This window comes from Manis javanica, chromosome 8 (assembly GCF_040802235.1).
Source record: "Manis javanica isolate MJ-LG chromosome 8, MJ_LKY, whole genome shotgun sequence".
Taxonomy (NCBI): Eukaryota; Metazoa; Chordata; class Mammalia; order Pholidota; family Manidae; genus Manis; species Manis javanica.
The window spans coordinates 120,195,615-120,215,441 of record NC_133163.1 but is presented as its reverse complement, the minus strand read 5'-3'; the positions used below and the strand labels follow the sequence as shown (position 1 = coordinate 120,215,441).

The following is a 19,827-nucleotide window of genomic DNA, read 5'->3' as shown; positions in this document are numbered from 1 at the left end:
GTAAGTTTGAGGTGAGTTCTAGACATCCAAGTGGTGCTGCCAAGTGGGCAATAAGCTATGTGGGTCTGGAGCTCAGGAGTGAAGGCTGGGAGATACAAATTTGGAAACAGTTGACATATGGATGGTATTTAAAAGCATAAGAATGGATGAGATCACCAAGGGGCCGAGTGTCGATAGAGGAGAGGATGGAGGACTAAGCCCTGTGCTCCACCATAAGTAAGGATCAAGAAGAAAGGGAAGAAATAGCAAACGAAATGGTTGGGTACCTAATGAGGAAGGAGGAAAACCAGGAGAGTTTGGCATTCTGGGAGCTCATCACCATTATCAAGGAGGAGACTGGCAAATGCCGCTAATCAAATTTCTTTTATTGTGGCTCAGCAAAAGTTCTTTCTACTTGAATGTGACCCAGTAGTTTCCAATTTGGACAACTGCAAGCAATTTAATTTAAAGGGTCATTCTTTTGATACAAAAATAGCCTGAGCTCCATTTCCAACCACTGTGGGAAGTCCTGGGACCTCAATTTTTCCAAGTGTTTCCAAGGTTGCTTCTGTATGTCCTGTGTCAGATCATGGTGCAGCCTGCTTGTATGTTGTCTGCTGTTCCTTTGGCTGTTGCCCTCTTGCTCATCCTTCATTCCTCCAAATGATTTGCACTGAATGGTCAGATGTACCCAAATTGCACAAAAGGTTTGGAGTTAAAGGAAGATGATAGCACAAGGCAGAAAACCTCAAATTCAATGCATGCATGACTGCTTGTAGAAATTTAACAGCCATTCCCTACTGTCTCAGGAAGCTTCTCACTGTCCATGTTCTCCAGGAGGCCCTGACTCCTGCTATGTCTCTAGCATGCACCCCATCTCATTTCTTTTCACCAGCCTCCCTCCACTTCTTTCTTTCCTAGTCTCATTCTCTTTTTCTAGGACATCCAATAAAAATCCAAATTTCTTTCCTCTTATTATTTAGAGACCGATGTCTCTTTATAACCTCCGGGCCCACTCAGGCTAAACCCAGGGAGTTGATGTGTCTCAGCCAAAAAAGGTCTATCTAGATATTTACACCGCAACAAACAGGCTCTCTAGCAATAGTTTATGCTGTGCTCCTGAAACCAGAAAAGCCACATTCAGTTTTTGTGCTTAACAGCACAAAATTTTCCTTTTAGGTAAATAATTAAAACAAAACAAAAAAAATCCCCCACTACTACTACCAACAATCAACCGGAGGCAGTATGTCATGGTGGTCAAGAGTACAGGCTGCTGCTCTGGAATCAGTACATCTACATCTGAACCTCATCAATTTACTTAACTCGGGCAACTCTAAGCCTCAGTTTTCTCATCTCTAAAAGGGGGATAGTAGTACTTACCTTACAGGTTTGGGTCATTATTAAATAGGAAAATTCATGTGAAATGCCTCTAAGTCTCTGGACCATAGAAAGAGCCAATAAATGTTCGTTATTATCTACTAAATTTCAAGGAATGAATTTAAACATGTATAAAACCTAATGTTGGTAGGGCTACTTAGAATTAGATACACATATATATATAACACATTAATGGTGCTATACACTGATTCTTTCGAGAACTCTCTGGCTATCTATATGAAGGGATGTCTCAGTTCCACTTTTGTATTCCTCAAGGAGATAATATGGAATGAAGGAGTTATTTATGAAGAGTGTTTGCAGCAGTGCTATTCATGACAACGTCAGAAGTAGCCAGCAAGCCCAAAAGTGGGGAGATGGCTAAGAACATCATGGCCTGTTACCTAGGTGAAACCCCATGCTACCTTTAAACATAAAAACATTTAAGGGTGGAAAAGGCAAAAATCAGAACTAAAATATGCTTATACATGGGTTACAACTATGTGAAATGTGAAAACCTCTAAGAAATCAGCAGATTAATTGAAGACACCCATGGTTAGAGTTACATGTTTAGTGAGTTCCCTATTCTGTAAGGTTGCCTAAGTTCATCAAACTCTACCCCCACAATAGCTTTCTCTTATGCAAGCATGAAATATTTTGCTGACTAACATGGCATTTTGATTTCTGCTGCATTGCCCTGGAAGGATGATGGGCTGTTTTGATAAATTGCTTCTATATTTGTATTTATCCATTCAACAAGTAACAACCAGGGTCTATGTGCCAGGCACTATATTAAGCAGCAGGGATTTAATGATGTATGAATAAGACATGGTTTCCGGTCTCTAGGGCTTTTACAGTTTAGTGGAAAAAGAAATAGAACACCAAAAATTATATGTGATTGGGGCACACCGAGAGGGTTCGTGATCCTTGGGAACTGTTCAACAAGGAAAGCGACCTAGTCTGGTGCATCAGGGAAGATTTCTCTGAGGAGGAGATCACATTGGAATTTCCCCAGGGAAGAGTGTGGGATGGTTAGAGGGGGAGAGAGGAGCAAGCAGGAAGGCTTTAAGGGGAGAAAATGTGTTGCATTGGAGGAACTAAAAGGTCTGCAGAGTTGGAGCACAGTAAACGAGGGCAGGAGTGGTCTGACTTGTGAAGAGGCAGAAACAGGAGGGGCAGATTGTGCGGAGCCTTACTGAAGATGTTGGCAGGGTATAAAATGGACTGGAGAGTACGCACGAATACCGGAGGACCATGTAAGAAAGGACTTGGGCAGTCCAGATGAAAGATCATGGTCATTTGGACTGGAGTGGTGGCATTGGTGACAGAAATATATGGATTAAAAGGATATTTAAGATGTAGAATCAACATGACTAGGAGATTGATAGATGTGAAGAGAGAAGCCAAGGACGGCTCCTAGATTTCTGGCTAGAACTGGGTGGGGCAGAGGTAAGGAATACTGATAGAGCAAGCTTGACGGGAGAAGATGAGTTTTGGGATTTAGTAGGTTTGGATAGCCTTGGAAATACCCAAGGGAAAATGTCTGGCAGGCTGTTACAGGGATCTACAGGTAGAAGTTAGGGAGAGTTCAGGAGAGAAGTACAGGTCTGAAGTGCCCAAATCTGTGGCTGGCCTGGAGAATGGATAGGAGACGCTAGGAAATGTGCACAGAATGAGTAGAAGGTTTTGGGGACAAAACCCTGAGAATCTACAGCAAGCAGAGAAGAAACTAGCAAATAAGAGTGGTCAGAGCAGTACCTAGGAAAAGTAGGTATCATCACATCAGTTAAAGGAACAGTGATTTGAAAAGGAGGATTTAATGTTGCAAGGAGTACTAGTAAAATAATCGTCAGTGTTTTTGTAGAGTGTGGGAGCAGAGTCTAGATTCAACTGGGTTGAGAAGTGGGAGGGAGCTGAGGACTCGTGACACTTCAGATCTGGCTGGAAAAGGAGGAAGGCAGAAAAGTCAGCATATAGAGGGAGATAGGAAGTTGTGCTTTTATTTATTTTTAAAGAGGGGGAGATTTAATACTTCTATGATCTAAATGTTGATGGAAAGGAGCTGGCAGAGAGAGGGTGATGATGTGCTTGTATCTGTGAAGGAATTGTTTGCACGAAATCCCTTTGCACAGGGCAGGGGATTGGCCCTCGCTGTGAGGGTCACTGCAGTAGGAGGGAGGAAGGCTTACAGATGGGCACACATGTAGGTATGTTTGCAGATTTGGTGGAAAGTGAAGTTCATGGTAGTTCCTACTTTTCTTTCTGAAGTTGGAGTGCAGGAGCTGAGGGCTGCACAGGTTTGAGGAATGAAGATTGAGACAGTAGCTGCAGAGAGCTGGGATGTGAACTGGCTAGGGATGCATAGCCTGGGGCACAAAACCTTATCCCAGCTTGCATCATGGGGAAAGGGCTTTCCTCCAAACACAGGTTGCTTTGTTTGAACACAGAGGGCAAAGAGCCAGAAAGTTATTCTCCCTTGTCTTTTAACACAAACTGCAGGATCTAAGATTGATCTTTTCCAGAGTAATGGTAACTCTTCCCTGCTAGTGATAGTGAAGTTGGCTACCACTTCCTTTTAACTCTGACATGTTAGTTTCCTTACAGAAGGAAATTTCATTTAAATATATATAGCACGTGACTTTTTCTTACTGGAATTTCATCTGTCTCATTTTGGAACTCAGTGACCAATCTTCCCACTTCTGTAGAGTGCCCCATCTTTGCTTGGCTACACTAATTTGACCCAATTCCTTTAAGCCCTCTCTTTTTTTATGAGATTCCCTAGACTGCTGCTTTTGTTCTACCTGCCATCTTTCATATACATGTAACCTGAAAGGAAGTACAATGTAGGACTTTCAAAATGCCTTAGATCAGTAGATCCATCAGTAATCAGGAGGTGATCCAAATATGACCTAAAGTATAAAGCAAAACCAGTTGTTATGTAGGTTCTGTTACTGGAAGTTAATTGAGAAGACAATTTCTCATTATTGGTTTCTGTAACATACCAGCAGAATTTATGAAATTTGTACAGTCAGGCCAGATTACATTTGAAATGTTCAAGCAAGGAGTTCTTGCCACCAATTTCTCAGAAAAGGGAGAAAGGAATTAGGTGAAATAGTGTGGGGAAGTGGAGGCCCTGTCACTTCCAATCATGTGATTGTGCTTCTCTGAGATTGTTTATCTATAAACAGAGAAAGATATGACAATTAAATGAGAACATATATACTAATTATATATAATAAAGTAACTTGCATGTTGTAAAATGACACAAAGATTAGTTGTTGCTGTTTACAATCCTTGAATAAGTTTTCTCTTTTGTACATAATAGTATTTATCAGGCCATTTTTTTGCATAGCTGTTTAGCTGTAATATAAAATTTAGTTTTTAAACTTTTTGCCAATCTTAAAATGGAACTGGGCAGTAGGCAGAAAGGGAATATGTTTATTTGATTGTCCACTATATGCTTTATAAATGATACCTAATCCTTGCAGTGTTGGCTGAAACAGACTACTATCTTCATTCTGGAGATGAGGCCAGGCAATCTCAAATTTGCCTGAGGCTCAAAGTCATACCTGACAGGACTTGTATTTGATTAAAACAGTCTTGCTCTTTCCTGCGCCACAACATGTAAATTTCTGTCAATATATTCATTCCCCCTCCCTTTCCATTTTAAGTAGTGAAGAAAACTTTCAATATCAGTAAATAACCATGTGACTGAGAAATTCTACTTTGTCATTTCAATGGAATACCTATTATTAAAACATATGGTCAATATGGATATAGTAAAAATTACAGAATGAAAATAAGGTAGGTATCAGAAATATAATCCAGTTGTGATTTTTTAATTCTTTTGATCCAATTAAGCCTAGTGCTTATCAATTTCAACAGCTATCTAGCCAAGGGGCAGAAATGTTTATGATTTGGACAGTGTTAAAAAGAAAACCCTCTGATACTTATTTCTGACCACCATCTACAGAAATTCATCTTTCTAAATTCCATATGAGATGCAGGTTGGACAAATGTGAGTACACGGATGGAGCAGTACAATATCTGAGAACAGTTCAGTGTAATAACTGCTCAATCCAGTTCTGAATAACCTGCTTTCCTTTTCATTCTTTTGAAGGTGAGTTCTGTAGACTGGCCTCTTTTGCACTAAGAAGGGGGTACAGCACCACAGAAGATCTTCCTCTTATTTTGCATCATGTAGCATCATTGGTAAATGGTCAAGTAGGTGCACAAGTTTTGGGCTATTGCACTATATAGTGAAATACTAAAACTCTTAAATTCTCCTTTTATAAAGCACACACATACACACGGCATACTCAGAGTTTTATGGAAGGAGACTCACCTGTGGCATAGTCTGTGTTTATCTTTTTTAAAAAAGACTTTACTAATTTAGTTCCAAAGAATAATTTATTTCTGGGACTAATCTTAAGAGTTAGAAAAGATTGCTCTCCTATGTATTGATGAGAGACAATCTGACATTTAAACAGACATATGTTGCATTATCAGATTGACAGCTTTTCCCACAGAGGATTTGACTCTCTGTCTAGCGTAGATGCCTATATCAACAGTATATTGAAATAGGACTGCTTTATTATCTTGTCTATACTCATGGCCCCAGAAACCTGTCACTCTTGCTGTCCCCTGCTGAGATACCTCCTTATCTTTTTTCCTGCCCCCATTTTCCATTTGTCTACTTTTTATCCAAAATATACTGGGAACTTTTTCATAGCTTTCTTTGACTTTGTTTCAACTTGTGTTCATTCAGGCCTGCTATGTAACCTGTATTATTTACACTTCGTTTCTGTCCCTGACTAAAAGGAACTGAATTACTGCCTCTGTGGTCACTGAGTGGTAAGGTTATTTTGGGCTCTGCAGGCTGGGGGCAGGGTCAAGCTGGGGAGGGAGCTGAAATAAATTTCATAGCTGAAACTAATCTCGGGTTTCCAAGTCTCATGTGCATTGTAATCTAATTCTCATTAGGAACAGAATTAATGTGTGTACCCAACATATCATCTGGTTATTAGTTATTTGAAACAACTCTGAAAAAAAACATCAGTGATTTAGGAGGGATTGCATTTCTTTTTACTCTCGGTTCTACATTAAAAAAATTACATTGCATTTTGAATTAAGTGAAAGGGTCGAGAAAGGTCACTTTTCTTCCTTTACATCTCAAAAACAAACCAATTTATAGTCTGCAAGTTGTACATACAATAGCATTCCTGAAATCACCATGACATACTGAGAACAGTTCTGCCAGGTTAAGGATAGAGAGGAGAGGGAGCAGAAATATTTATCTGAAATGACAGGTATCCTTGGGAAGTCATCAGCTATAAGTTTTAAAACCATAGATCTTTGGATATAAGGAAGGAGTGTATGCATGGCTAACAGACAGGGTGAACAGAAGCTGTTACCAATTCAGAGTAGGAAGTCGACTCACTCACTGAGCAAACGGAAAGGTCTGCTACAGCCATTTATTTTAATGCAGATACTCAAGATTTCCCTTTTCTTAAAGCCTTCAAGGAAATCAGATGGGGGAAGATGGGCTACCATCACCCCATCACCTTTATCAAATATCTGCAAAGGTTACAGAGGTGGCCGGGAAAGCCTTTGCATGGTGAATGGAAGAGATTACCCCAGAACTAAATAATTGATTCTCATAATATTTAGATCTTGAATTAGGTTAAGTCTTGCTCTGTTTCTAGTCAGCTGGTCTCTTTAAATATGTGGGCTGGGCAGGGAGGTTTTGGTTCCTCTGCAGTGTTCTTCCTGCATTTCTCTAGATTTCTTATGTGCATGGTTTGTTTACAGATCACTGCTTTTCCTCTGGAATGAGCCAATGTGGATAAGGGAGACCAAAAGGGAATCAATAAATGTTAAAAGATAGCTTGGTTTTAAGGTTTTAGTGCATAACTTTAAGATGTTTTCACAGAACATATTGCTCTCAAGTTAGGGTTAAAGTGAAACTTTCCATTAGGATAATGCAGAGGACAACATTCTTTTAGGAAAAAATAAGAACAACAAGCTTCCTTTTACCAGGCATCTCCCCCCAGGCACTGAGATTGCAGCCATCTAATAAACGGGGACAGGCAGAGAGAGGAGACTTCAAAAGTCACAAATATACTTCAAGATCTAATTTTTAGCAAGTTTGGCAATGAGATCTTTCCATTCTCCCCTTTTCTTTGTGATATATGTAGGAGTGAGTAGCTGCAACAGTGACTGTGGCTGTTGCCTGAAGAAGTTCTGACACAAGGCCTCAGTGTTACATATCACATACATCCCACAGTCATAGCTGTTTTGTTGAGCAGGGGCTTTCTCTTCCACAAAGGCCAGTTTGTCTCCTTTTCTACCTAAGAAAGCCTCCAGTTTCTCTGCTACCTGCTTGGCATGGAGGGAGTTGCTCCTGCTATGGGAATCATAATGAAAAAAGCTACTTTTATCTTGGAGATAAACCAACAAACTCCAGTGGGTTCCCCCAGCTGCCTCGTCGGAATTGTCATTGATGGCTAGAAACACAACTCCCCTGTGGGGGAGGTCCAGGGGCTCAAGGAACACGGCGATCTCCACCGGACTGCTAGCGCACTTGATGAACTGTGTGGCTTCAGGGCTGATGAAGCAGACACGGTCAGAGCAGTCACGAAACTGATGGTGGGCAAAGTACTCAAAGGCAAATCCAATAATACGGTCATTGAGCCAGCTTGGAGGATCCAAAAGTGAAACGTCTGATTGCCGCAGTAGACTGTCCACGTAACTCAAGACTACGGGGTCCATCTTGTGCTGACCGGGGCTGCTCGGAAAGTCCAGAAGCTGAAGGGGAGGAAGAAGACAGTGTTTACTGTTGAATATGATACCTGGCTGTAAAATGGGGAATCATAAGCAGCAGCTACTTTTTTAGGGTTTTAGTAAATATTAAATATAATTGTAATGTGTTTAGCAACAATGCCTGGCTAAGAGTAAACATTCAAGAAACTCTAGCTTATGGGCTGAATGTTAACAGTTAGAATGAAAACTTTGGAAATCTTTCATGCTGAAGTAGTTAACATGAATTTTTAATTTCCTCTCTAAATGCAGAGACTGGTTAAAATTATAATAAATGTTTAGCAAACTCTATAGCATTAACCATATATTTGGCCCTTTGATGAATACATATGATAACAATGGCAAATTGTTTTTATATTAAAGTGAATTTCCCAAGAGTCTAAAGAAAAATGCTACTAATTACCAAGGGAAATAGTTTCCATTTCAACACAATTTTCAAGAGATAAGATAAAATATTGCTTCCTCATTCCATAATGGAAAGTGACAGGGATTACAGTTGCAGTTAAGAGGAACTGTAATTTTGAGAACAGAAAATCATGAGAGTAATACAGATGAAATTAATTTCTGTTTCTGCCCAGCTGACGCATGAGTAATCAATGTACCTTTGGCTATATCCCATCTTTAACCTCAAGGGGTAAGACAAAAACTATGTGAAGTTTATAATGTAAGTTGGAAATTCTATTGTCATTGCGGCACCGGAAGCAGGAGACCCAGATCTACCACTGATTTGCTGGTATTGAGCAAGTCATTTACTTTGTCCTTGTTTTTGTCTTTTTAAGAAGGGCATATACCTGCTTTATATGCCTCAGAAAGTTGTAGAAAAGGTGAAATAGCTTTAACTTGAAGATATTAAAAGAGAATATAGAAATGTACAAATAATATTTATGTTATTAATTGTATGACAGTAGTAAGATGATCAGGAAATCTGGATATGCTCCAAACCAATCAAAGCAAATGAGGTTTGGAAACAAACATCCATTCATATACTAATTTACTATGCTCCCCTGAGGTAAGGTGCTAACAAAGACAAGAAGTCCGATAAGTGTTGAAGGTAACATAATATTTGAGCCTAATAGAGTTTAATGCTATGCACTGATCTGGCACAATCACAAAACAATAAACTGTCTCATGAAGACTGAGAATACAAAACAAAGCATATTGTTAGTAAATAATAACACATCTGTGAAAGACTGGGCTAGATATATGGCATCAATTTAACCAATTCTGGCCATTAGACCATTGTTTTACCACTTGGTTACACTACTGCAATAATAAAAATTTATGGCACAACCATTTTCATGCAATCAAAACCCTGCAAAAACCTATACAGTATAGAAAAAGAAATATATCTCTCAAGAAAAAAAGCTGAAGTAAATGAGGTTACAAAGCTGGTTTTATGTGCATACAGAATATCATAATCTAAGCTATATAGAATAAGGATGTTTATGAGAAAAAATATATATACATAAATATAAATATAGATATATCAAATAAGGTGGCATGCAAAAAGATTTTTTTAAGAAGAAAGAATAATTTGAGCAGTCATAAACTGGAGCCAGGAACAAAGTTAACGAGGCATAGAGCACATGTGTGATGGGTGGGACACAAATTTGGCTCTAAGCTTTTTGGCAGCAAACCAGAGAGCGTTAAGTTAAACATTCACAATGTCCATAAGGTAAAAACAAAGCAATTGCTCAGGAGAAGTAAAAGTATACTTTGTACTAAGGTCAGTTTTCTTTCAAGAAATTTTCATGGAAGACATAGTATATCATAATCAATGATGTCCCACAATATCCTTATAATACACTGAAATAACTCTGAGGACTGTTTCTTATAATGATCTTTCATGTCCAGCCTGATGGCAGATGAGCAAACAGCAATCTGCTCAGCATGCTGCTGCTTTGACTTGATTTAAGAATGAATGAATATGAAAAGGGAGTGACTGCATGTGCTTCAAGCAAGTCTCCTTGAATCTTCCCCGGCCTTCAGTGAATACTCTGCAGTAGTGAGTGCCAGACCGCACTGCCCAGCAGATGCTAGGAGATCTGCTCCCTGCGCTGCCAGCTGAAGCCAGACCCACCTCCTGACAGCCAAGCCAACTAGGGAAAGAAGCCTACAGGCATCTCACTTGGAAGGAGTACCCATAAGTAGAGCCAAGATTTCCCTCAGAACACAGTTTTTGAGTTTTGTCTGATTTTGAAAATGTCCAATACAGAGACAAGGACCTAATTCTGTTCCATACAGCATGACTGCAATAGTTTAACCCCAAAAATTCTAAAGCAAGTGGAACCAAACAAGTGTTTGGCCACACCACCCTTGGCCAAGAAAAACTCTGTAGTTCACATCTGAAGACTTGAATTTTAGGCTCAGTTCTGTTACTCACTGGTTGTGTGATCATCCATAAACTCATTTCTTTAAACCTCAGTATCCTCTTCTGTAAAATGAGACAATTAATGTATGACTTTATATTTGTCAATATTAAATGAAGAAACATAGGTAACTAAGATTCTAAAAAATATAAAGTAGTATTTCAGTTATCTATTCTGTGATCAGGAAACTGATATCTCAATAACTGATAACTGTAACACATTTCATTTAACAAATGGTTATCGAGTGCTTCCTATGCCAGGGGCTAGAAATACAGTACGGGAATGAAACAGTCATAGTTCCTACCCTCAGTGAGCTTAAGCCTATTATGTTACAATGAACACGTAGTGAATATATACAGTTCTTTCCGTCAGTAAGCACATACTGACTACCTAGTATTAAATGTTGTGGGAGATACCAAGATATATAAGATGGCTTATGGCAAATGAGATAAGAATCTGTAAAAAGCACAAATAAAATGTATGGGAATTCAGAAGAGAGAACAATTACTGCTAGCAAACAGGGCGTAAGAGGGGAGCTCAGATCAGGAAAGGCTTCAAGGAGAGAGCGGCATAAAAGTGGGCTCTTGAAAGGTAGGTAGAACTGGATGCATGGAGAACGGGCATTAAGAAGGCAGCGAGGCAAGGAAAGTCCTTTAAGTGTGTAGTCCAGTCTGTCTGGAATGAAATGGGAATAGATGGTAGATGAGGAAAGAGGAAGATTATTAGAAGCTCAGTGGTAACAGACTGAATTTCACGTGAAAGACTTTGGAATTTATACAGGAGGAAATGGGGAGCCATTAATGGTTCGATCAGTGTTTTAAGAAGATTAATAATTCAGCCATAGCATACAGGATTAATTGGTAGGGACAGGAATTGGAGAGATATATTAGATTTTTATTGAAAGTAAAGGAAGGAAGAAATGACTTAAACCAGGGGAAATGGTCGTAGGTGGGTAGGGAGGCAAGGGGGAAAACATATTGTAGACAGAGAATAACAGAGAGTAAAGAATTAACAAATTGTCTTGGGGTTTTAGTTGGGGTTAACTGGGAGGAGGATGAGCCCATTATTAATGGGCTGTGGGAAAAGGAGACAGAAGGGGACACCAAAAGAACCCAGAGTCATCGAGAACCATCCTATGGATATTTCTTTATATAGTGAGCACTGTACTTGGCATTATCTGAGGTACAACAACTATTTGCCTGATTAATGAAATATTTAAAAAAGGGAGTCAGAAAATACAGATTAGGGATTTTACTACTGTCTGTAACATGCCCATTTTTGCTTTGGTTTTGTTTTGTCTGTTTTCCTCTGTTGATTCATAGTGAATCCCTTTGGAATTAAAAGACCTATGTCTTTCAGTGGATGGTAAGGAAGACTGGGGAGTGATTTGGGGAGACAATGATCGCCTCATAGCTTTATCTGTAAAATCCTACAAAATGTAATTGTAGGTTTTGGGACTAGGAGGCTTTGGGTCTAGGCTTGGGCATTGCCCCTGCTATCCATGACTCGGGGCAAGTTATTAATTCTCTTTCCAGGACTCATTTTCCTCATCTGTAAAATGAGGTAAAAAAACTTGCCTCACAGGGTTGTTATGAGAATTAAAAACATGAGTGAAAACACTCAGTATATTGTTTGATGCATAGCAGGCTCTCAAAAAATTTAATTTCTTTCCCTGTTCTCTATATTTGGGGCAGTAATAACAGACCTTAGAGTTTTCTTGAAAATAAAGCATTGTTTTTCTCTTTATATAAAGCCACAAAGTCATCAGGGAGAGATCTAGCTAGGGCAGCAATCTGTGCTCTTGGCATAAGAAGAGTGAGTGCCAGCTCCAGAGAAAACTTTTCTCTCGGCCTCAGAGAGGTAAGGGTGTTAGCGTGCTGTCAGTATCCACAAACCCTGCGACTACAGGATCCACATGGTATCTTCCAACTCCTGTAGCTATGTGAAGCTAATACTGAATTCATAGTAGAACACTTCCTAAATAAAAGTTTGATTATAACAAAAGGAAGAGCCTATTTTTCATATTAATCTTAAAATCCTTAAAATGTACACTACTTGAATATTACTAAAGAACAAGGTAATTAAATAAGTAATAAAAACTAATTGAAAGGGAAAATTTACAATTTAATAGGAGCCATTCTGATTACCTGCTAACACAAAGTAAGGGAAGAAACTGCTGGTTCAGTAGAAAAAAACACTGGTTTGGCAGTGTGCTTCAGTGAACACCATGTTCTATAGCAGCCCTGTCCAAGAGGACTTTCTGTCGTGAGGGAAATGTTCTTTATCTGCAATGTTCAGGACAGTGGCTACTACAAAGCACTTGAAATGTGGCTTGTGTGACTGAGGAACTGAATATTTAATTTTAATTAATTTAAACTTAAATTTAAATAGTCACATGTGGCTAGTGGCTACTATTTTGTACAGCACAGTCCCATAAGATTTCGTAGGTAGTTATTGAAAGAAAAAAATAAGGTTACGTAGTTAAATGAAGTTAGGGAAATGTTGCATTCTAAAACTTCTTATACAGGAGATTCATAATGCATACAGTATGTTAGAGGCTAGAAGTTCTGCAATAAATAAGTTCAGCTTTTTGTGGTCTGATTTTTTCCCCAAACTCATTTCATTATGAACTTTTTTTTGGGTAAAGTATCCATTAATACCTTATTTTCTGTGTAGTGAATTTTTTAATATGCTCACTGAGTTATTAATAATGGCATTGGGACAACTTGTTAGTCATTTGATTAAAAACAAGAAATTAGATCCCTCCCTCATACCTTATATCACATAACACTTTAGATGGAGTAAAATTTAAATGTTAAAAAGTGAAAAAAAATATTAGAAGAAAAAAGAACTTAATATACTTATATAACTGGCCAATAAACACTGGAAAAGATACTAATACCTTAGTAGTAATCAGAATTGCAAGTTAAAGCAAGATAAATTTTACTTATTAAATTAGCAGAGATGGAGAAAACTGGTAATAACAAGCATTGTTAGAGACTAAGGGAAAATGGGCATTCTCACTGTTCATAGGAGTGTTAACAAATGCAAGCTTTTTGCAGGGTAATTTCCCCTTATATTTTAATTATAAAGAAATGTCTGGACATAGGTATTTTCTTTTCAGAAATTTATCTTAAGGGAAACAGTAAGAATGTATGCAAATTTTTAACAAGAATGTTCATCACAGCAGTATTTTTAACAGAAAAACTGGAAACAATTTAAACTAACTGGACTGATATATTTAGATAACAGGGTTTCCATACAATGGAATCTTTTTCAACCATTAAAAATAAAGCTGTAGATATAAATTTATAGAAATATGCTCATGATGTGCCATAAGAAAGGCTATATAAAAATGTTTGAGAAAAATATACACAAAAATAATTAAGAATGATAGCCATCCAATTTAAATATAGTTTTAAGGATTAGTAATACTCCTTAACTTTTTTCCATTTACCTTTTGGTGTTATTTACATATTTTTTCCCCCTTTCTTTTCATAATGAGCACACACCAGTAAGTATAGCTAATTTTCGCTTAGAAAGAAAAAGATGCACACCTCCCACTCTTACACTGAACCAAAATGTATCTGTTGCTTCAACTCACTGGTCTCACTTCTGTCTTTTGGAAAAAAGAGTTAAGTCTAATCTGTCTTTCATGAACCTTCAAACACAAAGATGTAAAAATAATCTGTTTACTAACATTAATTACGTCCAGCTTCTAATGTATGAGTCCATTTGCAATTTCACAAAAAGAATCACATCTAAGACCAAATGAACTTTCATGGCAGCATAAGCAAAAAAATTTTCAGGAAGGAAGTTCAAGCCTTTTTTTTTTTTTTGGTTTCAATTTCCCCCTATTAAACATTTCCTTTCAATGCTAGCCTAAACCACCAGAGATCTGAATAAAGTGACATGTAAAAATTACCATCAAGATTTATATATCACTCTTGAGGGCAGACATTAGATTTTATTCATCTGTTACCTTCAGTGCTTGACAAACTAGAGAAGTTTTAATAAATCAATGTTTTTTCCTGAACAAAATACAGAAGTGAAATGTATTTTGGAAGACTGCTAAATATACAAATTGTTACGAACATGGGAAGATTTCTCAATTTTATAAATTATTTATAAATTTGAACAATATTCCTATAACAGTGATATTTTATGAATAGAGCAATTCAGCTCTCAAAGCAGAAAAACCACCTGGTATGATGATGATGATGTCTGGTGACTTTACTGCCGTAAGTTCCATTTGGTCCTGCTTTGGACCAGGGACACAGATTAGGTGACATTTTAGGGTTTCTTCCAGTACCAAAGCTCTCTCCATTTACTGCTCTCTTACTAGGCATGGATATCAATGGCTAAGTTGTCACTGGCCATGAAAAGAATTTTATTCTCAGTCTACCATTTCTATCTCAAGAGTTCCATCTATAATTGTATCACAGTTTCTTTCCTTACTATAAACTTGGTATAATTATCAGCCTTTTCTTAAACTGACTTTGTTCTGTTAACATTTTCTCTGGAATGACTTTACACAAATGAATGGGGTTATAAAGACAGTATGTGAGGAGGCCATTAGATCTAATGAGAGATCTGAGTTAGACATTTTATAAAGGAGAAGCAGCATTTAATTTTAGCATTTACAGTAACAAAAAAAGCTGATAAGTCATGGTTAAGCTAAAGTTACAGTCCGCTTGATTTCATAAATAACCAGTGTTCAGCTCATAGTAGCTATATGCAAACATACTGTTTGGATGAGTATGGAAAAAGCCATCACTTTTAATCTTATTTGTCCTGTATATTTTGGAGCTTGGTAAATTACTTTTTTTCATGGGTAGTTAAGAGGTAAATTGTTATTATAAACTTTCAATTTATGTGTTTCAACAATGTGCTTTGCACATAGTGGGGGCTCAAATTTAATGAAGGAATGAAAGAAATAATGAATTTGTTTCATTGTACTGTGCTGATAAGAAAACAGGGTCTGATGGGCCCCAATTATGACACATAGGATTTTCTCTCAACAATTTGTATTTAAATATTCATTGACACAAATACTTGTGAGTTATCGGACCACATTTGAATTATATTCCATATTATAAAGTAGGATCAGACATTTCCAGCAACTATTTATTTTAGCTGCTAATGTAAGTACCAAGTTGCTGCAACACACAGTAGTAAGAAAATTAGGGCCAAGGCTAGAAATCCTCCAAACTATTGTTTTGAAGGGATTTAACCTGTCACACTACTCTGCGAGTACATTTATTTATTTGATGGCCACCAGAAGGCAGGCCTGAGGATTTTAAACTTGTAATTATAGATGCTCAAAAATAATAACTGTAATCAGGACAATTTTTTTTTTAGTATCAGGACTGTATTCTAATGCTTTTATAATAGATGAATGTGCAGAGGGGTAGACATTTAATTGGAAGCCAGAGAAAGGAACTTTCAGAGATTTTCTGTAGAAATAGAAATTCTTAAAAAGCCTCATAAATTTCAAGTATTCTCTCTACTTTAAGACAGACCCATTCCTTCCCCCTGTAAGGGGGCAGACAGATGGATGTTGACTTCTACGTAAACTTGATTTTCAGTCTGTTTTGAACTATATCACACCTAAAATGGTTTCCAATAGTTAAATGGACAAAGTCAATATAGGCTAGTCATGCTGAAGAAAGGTAGTCCCTCAGAGAGTTTGGTTCAGAACGTTAAATAACTTAATGTTACTAATTTGGATTAGTAATATTTGGACCCCATATCCAATTTTTTGAATAGTATGTTTAAAAAAAGCACACAATTTGGGGACTAGCTGGGATTTGGGCAGTCAATTTTATACAGTCTGGTACTGATCAGTTTCCAAAGAGAAGGGTTATCTGGGCCTTGAGGACTTCCTTTTTGTTTGCTGATACATTTTACTCGTCTAAGAGGTTTAAGGGATTGAGGAGTATTTACCTTAAGAAGTCAGAAATGTAAAATTTACAGGTATAGATGAAATTTAACCAAGGAAGGTCTTAGCAACATCTGGGAACCTAAATATGTGGTAAAGCCACTGCCCATCAAAAGTACTAATATTATCATTTATAATACAGAAGAGTGGGCTAGCTTCTTGACCACATAAAATGCTAACTGACCTCTACACTGATAGGTAACATCCCAGTTGAAAGGTTTGAAATTTATTTCAATCTGTTTCTTTAGACGGGTCAGTTACAATGGGAAAACAACCTAGCAGACTCTTTAGAGATCACTTTATGATAAAATTTAGTTTAAGAAATTATTTATTTATTTGTCTAACCTCTTCACTCCTATATTCTTTTTTGATGCTCTAACTTACAAATTACTGCTAGATCATTTTTCAAACCGAACTCCAGTTATATTGTTCTGCTCCAAAAACTTTAACATCTGTTGTCTGCCTAATCAAGCACAAATTACAGCCTGGCATTCAATTATTTTCTAGAAAATAGCCCCAACCTATCTTTTATGATTTATTTTCTGGTACTGCTCTGACACACCTAGCCTAAGCTCAGTCATCCTGCAGGCCCAATTTTTAGTCAACAGTGTGTGGCTGTTGGTTGCTACCCCTAAGGTGTAAGAGAAAGAAACAGCCAAGTACCCGAATCCTAGTCCAATAGAGAGGATGGGGAATGAACACTGCTCTACTACCTTTCTGAAACACAGATTTGATCCATCACGCTCTCACTTAAAACCATTACAGTGAGCTTTTTATAAACTAGGACCCACAGTACAGGATGTGGCTAGAATAAAGGGTTCTATGAACTTGGGAAAAAAATTGCATCTTTATTTTCAATAACCTGTAGTTGAAATTCACCATTTTCTTCAGTAAGTATAGTGAATAATCCACAGCGGTATTAGCAGTCACTATGTCTTTATTACCAGTAGAAATATGGTATTTTCATAACACATTAATGTTGCTACAGATATCTCCAAACATAATTTATACTCATCACGATTTTGAAATTACATAATTAGACCTGCTGCAGATGTTATTTAATGCATAAAGACACACATGTACAACTTGTTTTAATATTTTTCAAACTTTCAATACAATTCGTTTCATTTGTGTTTCTATGTACTTTATTTTATACATTTAAAAATAATATTCTGAGATAGGGTCTATAAGCAAGCTGCCAAAGAAGTACATGGCATGCAAGAGGTTTTTTTATTTTTACCTTTGTTATTCATACCCATTAATTGCTTACAGTATATAATCTGAAAGCTTTAGCATGGAATTTAAGGCTCCTTTTAATCTGTTCACACCCACTTTATCATCTTTATCTCTGCCTCACCCCTACTCTCCTTATTAAACTCCAGTCATAGCAAGACAACAGTAATTCTTATCTGGAGGCAGACAGGTTTTTAGATTAACTAGTTAATAGATAGCCATGCATTGATTTGGGCTTTGTCTTACATAGACCCTCTCTACCTGCCAAGTGAATTCTTTTAAAGGTTTTTCCCTACTGCTATATGGTCCTAATAGGGCTGTATCTTAAATCTTTATATTGCGTTCCTAACTTAAATGATTGACAAAATAAATAATAGAAGAGGTTCTAAATTGGCAGCACACTGTGTGTAGTCTCTAAGGGAGTAAAAAAGTTAGTCTTTGAATCTCATAAATTGTCTTAGTTCTGATTTTTCTGGGAATAGAAATGAGGATGCTCCCGAGCTCTAAGCCCAGATGCTGAGCTGGTAAATCCTGGACGGAAGAGAAAGGGAGAAGAAAGAGAGCAGCCCTAATAGAGGTGAACCTGATTAACACCGAGGGATGGAACTGCGCTGTAGGGAAAGGCAGAGGTGACTCCCCCTCCCTTTTCCCAGAGCAGTTATACAAAACTTGCATCACTCTGCTCAACTTCTCATTCCATCCCCAACTCTTTTACCAAATAACTCCCATTTTAATGTTACTGAGACAACTCCAACTTCCTGTCCTTCCCCACTTCCCATTCTTTCCTCTTCTCTAGTTTACTGGGTCTCAACTCTCAGCATTAGTCACCTTAGGAGTTAAAAACAAAACAAAACTGATGTCTGGGTACTAACCCCGGAGCTGGATTAATCGGTCTTGGGTGGAGCAACAGCATTAGTTTTGTCTTTTAAGTAGTTTCCCAAGTGATTTTACTGTGCATTCTAGGTTGAGTTCCACTAGTGCTCTTGATGCTATAAATTGGCCACCCTCACCCATCAAGTTGTCCACTTCTCGGTTCCACGGTACACTTTGATGCCTAAATTTCCCACCTTTGAAGAAAACATTTTTGCGGCCCACATTCTCCCCCTTCATCTCTCTCATCCTTTACAATGATGCGTCTTTAAATGGGAGTCTACACCAGTATGGTTTCTACCAGCTGTATTTTATTCCTCTAACTTTACTCTTCCAGCCAATCCTTTCACACGCTTTTGTACCCGTCATTCTCTCCGCTTCTATCTCCTCTCATTTCTTTGACCAGCTACTGATCACTAGCCTTTTCATACAAGAGTGATTCAGACATCACCTTGGAAAGGGTTTTCCTCAAGTGCTTCTACACGATCCGGGACCCCTCTTCTATGCTCAATATCCTGCGCTTTTTTTTTTTCCTATTATATTTCAACTTTACTACCTCTGTGGATTCTCATCGTCTCCCACAAAACACAACACTTCAGAAAGCTGAGATTACTTCATTCGCTTCTGACTTTCTGGAATCTAAAACATGGAAACCTCTCTGCGAAGTCTGAGGAATGAATGGAAAAAGGGAAGACTAGGAAACGGAGGTCGGGGGCGGGAAATGCGAGGGGAGGGGGCGTATACATGGAAAGGGGCGGGGGCTAGGAGAGGCGGCGCTGAGAATCGTGCGCCAGAACTGGGGAGGGGGTATGGGTACGCTAGATTTGCGTGAGCAGCAAGGCGATCCCCCGCCGGGACACACCGACTAACACACCGAAGTGGGGAGGCGGCTTCTTACCTGCCTCGGGCCTCACCACCTCAACCAGCCTTCAAGCAACTGTTGTATTGGCCGGAAAGCGAGTGTACGGTCGCAAACCAGGAGTTTTTTTTTTTTTTTTGCCACAACCTTGCGACATTCTTCTCCAGTTAGAGGGAGAACCTAGGCAGAGAGCTCAGCTCTGCCGTAAGGTGAGGAAAAAATTTTTGGGCGGGGAAGCCTGGCGCGGACGAAATGGGGCGTGTCTACGCAAGCGCATGCTCTACTTGCCGGCGGCGTCACGTGCGGGGGCGGGGCGGGGCTTGGCGGGCGGGCTGGCTCAGGCGGGCGGCTGGGGGCGTGGGAGGTAAGTGCGCGCGCGCCTG

The 19,827-nt window shown here is 38.4% G+C and overlaps 2 protein-coding genes across 2 annotated transcripts in view; one reads left to right on the top strand and one right to left on the bottom strand.

Moving 5' to 3' along the window:
• MYO9A (myosin IXA) overlaps positions 1 to 19,827 on the top strand; it is a 365,019-nt gene that overhangs the window by 36,877 nt on the left and 308,315 nt on the right. The gene's annotated exons all lie outside the window — the stretch shown is intronic.
• Positions 11 to 19,625, bottom strand: SENP8 (SUMO peptidase family member, NEDD8 specific). The gene is made up of 2 exons (XM_073212140.1): positions 19,484 to 19,625; positions 11 to 8,160 (listed from the first exon to the last, which is right to left on the bottom strand). Exon 2 carries the CDS (start codon positions 8,122 to 8,124, stop codon positions 7,486 to 7,488), a length of 639 nt encoding a protein of 212 aa, XP_073068241.1. The 5' UTR covers positions 8,125 to 8,160; positions 19,484 to 19,625; the 3' UTR covers positions 11 to 7,485.

Excerpts from the sequence above, each read along its gene's own strand:
- SENP8 (XM_073212140.1), bottom strand. The coding sequence starts at position 8,124 with ATGGACCCCGTAGTCTTGAGTTACGTGGACAGTCTACTGCGGCAATCA.